The following is a 10,237-nucleotide window of genomic DNA, read 5'->3' on the forward strand; positions in this document are numbered from 1 at the left end:
AACAATGGATTTAATTTTATTCCATGTCCTATGCCAGCATCTACTATGCGAAGTGTACTAGAAGTGTTTTGAGTGTCTGTATATTTCTATGCATGCGTAGTTCCTTTGGGAAGGGAGGTGGACTTCCTGCTTCCCCACCCATATGGGATGTGACCACTGCCAGTTTTCCTTGTTGTTCATCTGTACTTGTCCTTTGTTTTGCTGTCACACACTAACCACCCTCTAATACACACACACACACACACACACACACACACACACATACACACACACACATACACACACACACACACACACACACACACACAAATATGAGCAGAGAGGTCTCTGTCTTTCAACATACAGTCCTTTCTCAAATCCCTGATCCCCATTTCCCTTTTCACCCTCAGTCCATGTTCTCTTCCCTTGTAACTCTTTCTTTCCTTCCTCCATTTTTCAGAGCTATTGAACAAGGGAAGTGAAAGGGATAAATCAGACGATTAATTAATCTGACCCCATGGTTTACAGAAAGGGAGATATGTGAAATGTTGAAGTGTAAGTTGAATTTATGTTTGAGAGTAGGTAAGCCATAGAAAGCAGAGGAAAAAAACAGGAAAGAGAAAAGAATAAAAATACTATGTACAGAAGAACAAACTTTACAAATGGCCACATATAAATTAAATTTTTAAAAAGTAATGCTCAATTTCCAGAAAGATTTCATTACCAACACAGTTAAACAAAAAGCTGGTCTCATGATAAACCAGTAAGTGATATTTTCCTGTGTCAAAGCTGGCTACAGTCACTGATGACTTGCAAAACTTTTGTCAACCTCTGCTGACTAAACACTTTTTTTAAAAATACATTTGTGTTCATTAATTATTAACCTTTTATTATGGGCCTAAACCACGGTACTTTTTGCAATATTTACATAATGTAGGGAATGTTGAATTCATCTGAAATAGAATTAAACAAGGTTTAAAGAGAGGGTGCAAAAGGGTAAAAAGAGAGACAACAACAGGAGACCTTCTCCCTATTTCTTTCAGAGCTCCCCTGAGGAACTCCACTCCATCTCATCCAGGCAGAGTCATTCTGTACTTCCCCTCTCTCTATAAATTATAGCTGCGTGAACAAGGGTAACAATGGAGAAGCATGTCAAGACTTTCTGAGCAGGCCCCACCTACTTAACCTCTGACTGTTTACACAGTGCAGACCAGTGGGCATCCTTGTTTTTTGGTAGCAAAACATTATTTTGAAAGACACATGATAACACTGCCCATGCCCGCTCGTATGTAGATGTGCAATCAAATGGTCAGACCTTTATCTGTGAGTTCCTATGATCATCTGCAGCAACACTTCTGTTGGTAGAGCACATTAGTCTGAAGAATTTCTTCAACCAGAAATCCATTTAAAGCGATTCAGTACGGTAATGCGTTTGAGGAATTTTACAGAAACACTCATTGTATCACTTGCGATCAAAACGCTAGAGACACTTTCTACAGGCCAAAGCCCAGAACTTGCACATAACACAGTCTATAGCAGCTGTGGGTGTATTTTCTCCAAGCCTTTGCTTATTTGGATTGGAAGTCAGCACTTGTATTTTATATGAATTCACCTCTAGTTATAAACACAACACTATATAGATTTACTAACAGGGCAATCCTGTGAATACCATGGTATTTGCTTAAGAAGAGCAGGTATACACCTAAAAATTACGCACTGTTATACGGTTCACAAATGCACAGAGAAACTGTGATAGCAGCATGGTTAGAGCGCCACTTTTGAACTGGTACTACAGAATGACACAGCGCTGATTATACTGACTTAATTATGTACATTGCCTTGGTACTGTCATTCTCTTTGTAGCTCTGTCGCTTCTTGTCATTGCCATTTACTTTAAGTTGTAACATGCTTTTCCTGAAAGCAACGGCATTAAAATGGCCTGTTTCTTTGTTTATTATGAACCTAATGCAAGTGTGTACTGTGTGCATAAAAGAGAATTGCTAATTACTAATTGATCAGCCTTTCACATTTCCTAAATTCTTATATTTCACATAAAATAACTGCTTTAAAGTTAATGAAAGAACATTTGAACCAAATGCAAAGCACATGTATAGAGCTATGAACACATCTGTTGGGCCTGTGTATGAAAGGAAGAAGTGAACCAATAAGAGAGAACCTACCTGAACTGGTCCTGCTGTTCATCTGCTGTACAGAGTCTTTCACCACGCCGTACGCCTCCATTCTCTCCCGGCTTTGGCAGACACCTATAAAGTTCTGGGTGAAGCTGCGTGTGGTTCTTCATGTGTCTGTGTCACCATGCCCCCCCCCCCCGGTTTCCTGTTGGTCGCTGATTGGAGGCTCCCTGTATCCTGTGGCACGGAGGACAAGCTGACAGAAGGCGACCCCAACGAGGACCACACCAAGACGCCTGTTCTTCTTGCAGGGAACCAGGCTGTTACGACACAACCCTGATGAAACGCAGAGCGGAGGCTCTTGCATCTGAGTTGACGTGAATGCGATCAAGCCGTTGCTCCTCAGCGTCACATCGGACGGCCCCAGCAGAGACTCGTCTCAAATCAAAAAACATGCGTAACGCATAGCTTCAAACCCAACGCTGCAGTACAACCATCACAAACAAAAGGATGTGGTTTTATGTGACAGACAAAAACAGTATAACAGTGACATGAAATTCACTAAGAGTCTGCCCCATTTTTCTATCCTACGGAAACCACAAAGGAAATGTCTTGATTCACAAAGTCTACACCAACCCTGAAGCGCAGCATGCCGAACACACACTTTACTATGTTACATTTATTCATTTCGCTGACACTTTTCTGCAGTGTGACCCACACTATTCAGCTACTTACAACAGTTTACCCAATTATACCTGGGTAATTTTTACTGTATCAATTCTGTTTCACTGTATCAATTTAAAACAGAAGGAGGTGGGACTTTACACCTGGGACTTCAACATCCAAAGGTAGGGGCTTTAACCTCTACGCCACCTGCTGAAACCTAAAGGTTTATTTCCAAGAGTTTGACTACAGGTGTTCACCTTCAGTAGGGTATTCTCACCATGGTAATTCTCACACTTACCGCACCTTCTGGAATGTTCTGTGGCGCATCCTGTCACTTGTTTTTTGTTTTTTTTTTTTTTCTTTCCCTCCCCCATCTTCAAACGAGTATATCGTTAACAAACAAACAAAAACGGCATTTGTAGACAATATAATATACACCTCAAGTGCAACCAGATTTCTTTAACATTCATTCTGCCAATTTTTATGCCTTAATTTCACCTTTGAATGCCATATCTGAACATTTTAACGTGCAAAGTCCGTTTCAGAAGTGAGATATTTTGTGATAAGTTCAAAATGTGTCGTTCGTTACTGTCTTCATGTAACTTTAATCGTAAAGTTACAGCAGCGAGCTTCGAATTTGGGAATTCGTGTTCGGAAAATTACCGAAACCACATATTATATCATCACAGGTGGTGCTCTGATGCTTTCGGAACCTGTTTTTAAACGTATAGATATAGTTTTAAAATGTGAAACTTTTTAACGTGCCACACCCGAAAAATAAAACACCTTCACGAACTTTTTGCTTAAATATTTTTGGTATGTTCAGTTTCCTTGATATTTTCATAATGCCGTAGTCACTGACTGAGAGGGCTTCGGGTCCTGAGTGAATGGAGCCTGTTGTGCATTCAGCAGATGCTTTAATCCGCTTATAGTGGTTAAAGTACTTTATAAAAAGAACCTAAACGGCACAATCCCATTTTAATATTATCGTGTGAATCACACGGTAATCGCGCCGTGTGCAATAGTGATGTTTCCACACGACAGAAGGCGGAAAGCGCGAGGCAGCGCGCGGTCTCGTCGCGCCGTTTTTGCAGCAGATGAGCCACTGCGAGGCGCCCAGCGGCGCTTCGGCGAAGTCACAGTGCGGAGCGCGCCTGCTCGCGCGGCCCACCGCGTTTGCGCTCCAGCAACAATTTCCACCATCGCGTTTAGTCTCTAGGAATCCAAACACTACAGTGCGAGTTGAGCGCCATCTCCGGTGGCTCCGCGTTTCGTAACCACTTTCAGTTTACAGCTCTCCGCAGGACCAGGAACAACAACATCATCATGTGTGGCGTTTAGCAGCAAGCGAAGAGCAGGCAGCCGGCCGCCGAACCTTCGTTCACTTCTCTTTTAGTGGTGTGTGTGTGTGTGTGTGTGTTTTTCGCAATGGGGCTCAGAAGGATATACGTTAGTGTGGGATACGCCGCTTTCGGCGCCTTGATGGGCTTCTCGGCGTTCCTCGTCTGGAACGTCGCCTATAAACAACCGTGGACGGCGGCTATGGGTGGCTTGTCAGGTACGGTATAGTATTTACTGGCTTTTTTTCTGTGTGTGTGGTGAAACCGTCACCGACCCCGTGCGTCTCGTAATATAATATATATCCGCGCACGTCGTCGGTCGGGTAGCGCTAGTTTTAACCGTCGACGTCTGTGTGGTTGGTGCTGGTGGCATTTTCTAAGTTACTCGTAGCGGAGAGCGATACTGCCGAGTTACACTCTGCTCGAATGACTTTGTTCTTCTTATTTTATTATTAAAGCTGAAGAACACCTTTATGTTACCAGAGGCAGAGCACGGACGTATGTCGTTTAGCTTCGCACAGCTGTACACTGACACTCTGTCAGTGTCACTGCATCAGCCTCAGGTTTACAGGTCTGTCCAGTTCAGTTGTGCACTAACTTGACACAGCTCTACAGACTTCATACAAGTCTACGTAGCTCTACACCAACCTCGCATAACTTGACACAACTGTGCACCGGCAGCTTAACACAACTCTAGACTTCATACAAGTCTGCGTAGCTCTACGCCAACCTCGCACAGCTCGACACAACTGTGCACCAGCTCAACACAGTTCTACAGACTTCATACAAATCTACGTAGCCCTGCATTGACCTCACACAACTACACCAACTTCAGTCAGAGGTAAATACTTTTTACTTATGTACTTGTATAAATACTGTGTTGAACAGAGCTTTGTTATATTTTTTCCATCAATTTCACACATAATTCATAGTAAAATACTCTTATAGAATAAGCACCACCAGAACACTCACGCTTTCCCTTGTTGGCCAGTTTTAAATAAATAGCAACTTGATTGCAGTGCAAAACAAAGTATTCTGTAAAGAAAGCAACACTTTTGTAAATAAGTCGCTGATAGACACCCTAACTTAGCCAGTAAGAAATACGGGTACCTTGTGACAGTGTGGCCAGCCGATGTTATCCTGCAGTAGATGGAACAGTCATCTTTAGATGTTACAGCCAAGCGTAGAGACTTATTAATAATGAGATTGATGGGACTGTCATTGTAAGTCACATATATCATAAGTTGAGGACTGTCTGTATAAGGAGAGTTTGGGACTGTTCAAGTATTAGCAGGTAAAAAAAAAAATTATGCATGTTTCATTGTACATAGTAAATGGACATTTGGGACATTACATTTCTCCACTCACCATATTTCTGCTTCATGTACCATTTCTTGCATAGTTACTATTGTATGTGGGATGATCTATAGTAAAAAAACAGAAAAAGTTGTCTTAACTGACATTGGCATCTGCAGTCACTAAATGTAGGACATAAACTATACTAGTATATAACGCAATATAAATTGACATCAGGTTATTTGTTTTAATTATCTTATGATTATCATTGGATTTATATTTTTTACGTAGTGAAGTATTTCTGTAAATTTTTAGCTGTGTGTTTGAAATGTCATAGAGACAAGATATTAGGATAAATAGACCATTTGTGCTCTACCTAATTGGGATACGTATCTATTAAATCTGTTTATTCTATTTCTTAACCCATCTTCTGACATGCTGTGGTTGTATCCAGAGAGAAGTCTTTCTAATGCCTCATTTTTCCTAGATGATGATTTTGTTGATGGCCACATTATAAAAAAGCCCTTCATTTAGAGACAAAGGGGTTTTGGAGGGGGATGATTCTAATTCTTTCCTCATCACCCTGGACAGAGTTGTTTTGTGCAGTGACAGTCATTGTAATGGTTATTAACTGATGTATTTGTCACTGAAATAAGGTATTTTTTGTGTCTCTTACAGGGGTTCTGGCACTCTGGGCTCTTGTCACCCACATCATGTATCTGCAAGACTTTTGGCGCACCTGGCTGAAGGGCCTCAAATTCTTCCTCTTCATCAGTGTTCTCTTCTCACTGCTGGCCACAGTAGCCTTCTTCAGCTTCCTTTCCATCGCCATCTCACAGCAACAATGTGAGTCTCACACTAACATGGTCACTGCCTATTTTTCCAGTCCTTTAGCATCTCCTACCATAATGTCTCTTTTTAGTTTCCTTTTTAGCCTCTTCTCTTGTCAGCACTTGCTGTGTTTTACCTGTAATTAAAACCAATCCTCAGACTCCCTCTTAGATGAAGCAGTAGGAAGCAGTGAAGTCCAGAGTTTCATAATATGTTGGAAAAAACTGTTGTTAAACTTCTAATTTTTCAATAGTTAGCAGATTAGGCTACACATTCAACTATAACAGTATAGAAAAACTTAACATATTAAAGTGCACAGCCCAGGACTCTCATATGGAAATGTACTTTTTCAAACCAGCACATTAGGTAAATCAGGTGTGTGAGAAAGGTAAAGAATGTGCATAATGAAGATAAATGTTTAATTATTATTTAATTGATGGAATTTCCCTGGCTTCATATTAAAAAAAATTTGCCCTCACTCCAAGAATGAATTTAGTTGTCAGTCAAGGTGGCACAAAACTAATATGTATAGTCTTAATTCTTTTATATAGCATATTTAAATACAGCTTTTTAAAACTCTTTTCAATGAAAAAAAAACACGGATTACAACTCAAAAGCATACCAGCATTTAAAAACTTGAGAAGCAGATTAAAACCACAAAATAAAAAACATTTAAAGCATTTAAAAATTACAATAAAAAAGAACAAACAATTCATATGTTAGTAATAACCACTTGTCCAATGCACTGCCCCAGGGCATATATAGAACACCTACGGCACAAGGAAGGGTCCACCGTGGTGCAAGGAAACACCAGTCCATCACAGGGCGGTAACGTTCACACGTGCGCGCACACAGATGCACTCATTCACTCACGTATTGAAACAGTAAGGATCGTTAACAAGGACTGATTCACCAGTTCTCCTCAAATGTGGGAGGAAACCAGAGCACTTGGAGGAAACTACTCAAACAAAGATGGGGAGAACATGTAAAGCCTACATGGACAGAGCTAGATTTGAACCGGCACCTTCTCTACCACCGTGCTGCTCGACGACAACAGAATAAAACCACAACATAAAAAGAAAAAATAATGGGTAAATGATGAGAGGGAAAGGGGACAGAAAAAAGGAGCATGCAGATGTTTAATGTATAAGCCTGGATCGAAAGGTGTCGAGAACCTTTCGCCTATTCTGGACTTAGTTTTGAATTACATTTTCTCTGTTTAAAAGATAAGACAAGAATTTTGCATGTGTGGTGAACCATGGGAGAACCTTTTGTGGCTCAGGAAAGTGTAATCTATTTTCACATTTAAATTAATGATAATGAGGAGTCCTTTTTACGAGAATTCTCTTTACAAGCAGATTTTCAGGAACGATTTTTACTTGTGCGAGGGAAGCATGTATTCCTTTTCTTTGTTCTCTTTTTGCTGCTCTGCCATGTAGGCCAGTTTTGTAAGCTGTTTTCTGTATAATAGAACAATGCCTGTTTTCCCCTGTCTCTCCAGTTACAGTTGATGCATCTGTGTCTTGTATGTATTTATTTCAATTGTGTTGATATTCTCTGTTCTTCCAACATTTTTTGGTGCCTTGCAGCCCTCACCGATCCAAGGAATTTCTACTTGTCGTCTGTATGGAGCTTCATCGCTCTGAAGTGGTCATTCCTCCTCGGCCTGTATGCACATCGCTACCGAAACGAGTTTGCGGACATCAGCATCCTCAGTGACTTCTGAGTGGGAATGGGGATGGGTTCGAAACACAGGACGGATGCACAGGGAGAGGCTGGAGACAAGGCGGGGCATGTGTCAGGGAAAGGAACACAAGGTCATGAGTCACATCCCAGCCCTGCTTTATTTCTTTTGTTGACTTTGACATCTCCTCTGTCTCTGACCCCGGTGCATTTTAAATACAGATTTAACACTTTGTATATAGAACACGAGGGCATTATATGTCGAGTAAATTAGAAGTACCCTTTTTTAACTGGATCCTGTCTGCGCGGAATTTTCGTCTTTTTAATAACATGGCAACCGGGTGACGCTGGCTTTTTGTTTTTTTTTATTTTTATTTTTAAAACAAAGTCCTTTTTATAGGACACGTTCTCTGACAGATCAGGACGAGCAGTCCTGTGTGTGTAAGCGCATGTCTGACCAAGGATTTGCAAAGGCCTGCTGGAGCTTGACTTTGGCAGGTATGTGGTGTGGTGGGTCCAGACAGAGTGAGTTTATGCCTGGTTTTGATATACAGCCGAGATGCTTCTTTGAGATCACTTTTTATATCGTACTCCCAATGGGTCTATGTCCTGGGGTTTTAGGAATGTTACATACCATGTGACTTTTTTTTTTTTTTTTTCCTCTCTCTCTCTCTCACACCATACTTTTCAGAATGCTTTTGTTCTGTGGGTCTGGTGCAGTTTGTGTTTTGCACCACGGGGGGGAGACAGTGGATTGTGATTTAAAATGCTTTGAAGTATTTCTGTAGGTCATGATGTGCACACACTAGTTCATCCCTGAAGTATTTGCCTAAGGATGCTCTGCCAGTAGAAATAACTAAGCAAGAATGGTACTGCAGGAAGTGAATTACTGTAATTCTCCAGAAGTGGACACTTTTGTACCAGCTCCACTAAGGACCGATCACTAGGTCAAGTGGAGTTTTTACTGCTCAAGTGTAAATCCAGGTCTTGGCAGCAGACTGAGTGCTTCACCCTCACTGTTAACACTGCAGAGATGAAACTTGTACTCAAGCAAAGACCAGTTTCTCTCCAGAGCAAGAACCACTACATATTCCAGAGGAGTGTGAATGTGCCAGAATCCATAGTACAAGATGAGTTGAAAAGGTGTAAAAATATGCATGTGAGGGGAGGAGGGTATGGTCATTCAGGACCACCGATTGCACTGAAGTATCCCGTACCCTCGGGCTGAGAGAAGTATTTATCAGCAAATAATATCAGCAATGTTTATTTTTAGCAACGGTATGTGTTGTCAAACTTTTGCTGCACAACAGTATGAATATACCATAGTAAACAGCTGCTTAATTTGTTTTTAGTATTTTTTCTTTATGGTTTTCCATGTGTTGGTTCAGTTAAAAGCTCAGTTTTATAGGGGTCCTCCAACATCGGTGAGATTAAAACAAATGATAGGAGCCTGATTAAAGCAATACGTGTGTAATTTTTGTGTGTGAATGTATCTGAGGGTAAATATTAAAATATTTTATTGATCACACTGATATTTTTCCTCTTGCTACTAACAGTAATCTGTGGTTTAAATTGGGATACTTTAAATACAGTATGGTCACCAAGGATAGCTGGACCTAGACTCCATGACACCTAAAAAAAAGTATTATTGTACTTAATATAGGTACATGAATCACCCACTCTCTTTAACCCCTTATCAGGGTTGTGGTGGTCTGGATCCTATCCCAGAATTCTTGAGTTCTATGCTAGGATGGGTTACACCCTGGGTGGGATGCCAGTCCTTTGCAGATTTAGTTTATAAATGTCTTGCTAATATAATTTTCTTTCTTAATGGAATGGGGTATATTTTTTTTAAAATTATGTTGTCTTTGGGATTAAAGTTGTTGAGCCACAAAGGTCATAAAATGGGCCTTGTCCAGGACTCCTACAAGGCAGCAGGGTTTCAAACCCAAAACGTTCTTATTACAGTACAAGGTGACAGTCAGTGTTGTAATAAAACACTGCTCTTTTATGATGTACATGTATTACTCGGCAGTATTATTTGTAATTATCAGTATGATACCATACTAAAAATGGTCACTTTTGTAAGGTCTCTCAGATTGTTTGTGCTGGAATATAATGCAGTATCATTTCTTCTTTACTAAATACATTGTTTCAGTTTCATATTCTGTGCTGCGGATGGGTGTGGGGCTGTTTCTATGTCTATCAGACTTCACCCTCCACTGTTTGTCTTAGGTCAGTGTGCCCCCCAGCACTGAAACCACAAGGGCTTGTGGGTACCATTGGATGGACTCCAGGCAACGGCACAAA

The 10,237-nt window shown here is 40.8% G+C and overlaps 2 protein-coding genes across 2 annotated transcripts in view; one reads left to right on the forward strand and one right to left on the reverse strand.

The window, feature by feature from the left end:
* Positions 1-2,533, reverse strand: part of rapgef3 (Rap guanine nucleotide exchange factor (GEF) 3) — a 32,144-nt gene extending 29,611 nt beyond the window's left edge. Inside the window, exon 1 of the mRNA XM_018760696.2 lies at positions 2,160-2,533. Coding sequence (XP_018616212.1) covers positions 2,160-2,220 — 61 coding nt within the window. The 5' untranslated portion in view covers positions 2,221-2,533. The remainder of the gene's footprint in view (positions 1-2,159) is intronic.
* Positions 2,534-2,930: 397 nt separating this feature from the next.
* LOC108939081 (heme transporter hrg1-B-like) lies at positions 2,931-9,954 on the forward strand. Its single transcript, XM_018760202.2, has 3 exons — positions 2,931-4,335; positions 6,092-6,259; positions 7,834-9,954. The coding sequence occupies exons 1-3, from the start codon at positions 4,206-4,208 to the stop codon at positions 7,968-7,970; spliced, it is 435 nt and encodes a 144-aa protein (XP_018615718.1). The 5' UTR covers positions 2,931-4,205; the 3' UTR covers positions 7,971-9,954.
* Positions 9,955-10,237: the final 283 nt, after the last annotated feature.

This window comes from Scleropages formosus, chromosome 19 (genome assembly GCF_900964775.1).
Source record: "Scleropages formosus chromosome 19, fSclFor1.1, whole genome shotgun sequence".
NCBI lineage: Eukaryota > Metazoa > Chordata > Actinopteri > Osteoglossiformes > Osteoglossidae > Scleropages > Scleropages formosus.

What these genes read in the sequence shown, in the direction of transcription:
- LOC108939081 (XM_018760202.2), top strand. Translation starts at nt 4,206, where the DNA reads ATGGGGCTCAGAAGGATATACGTTAGTGTGGGATACGCCGCTTTCGGC. An exon ending in GGCTATGGGTGGCTTGTCAG is followed by an intron (nt 4,336 to 6,091) that starts GTACGGTATAGT and finishes TGTCTCTTACAG; the next exon opens with GGGTTCTGGCACTCTGGGCT. An exon ending in CGCCATCTCACAGCAACAAT is followed by an intron (nt 6,260 to 7,833) that starts GTGAGTCTCACA and finishes GGTGCCTTGCAG; the next exon opens with CCCTCACCGATCCAAGGAAT.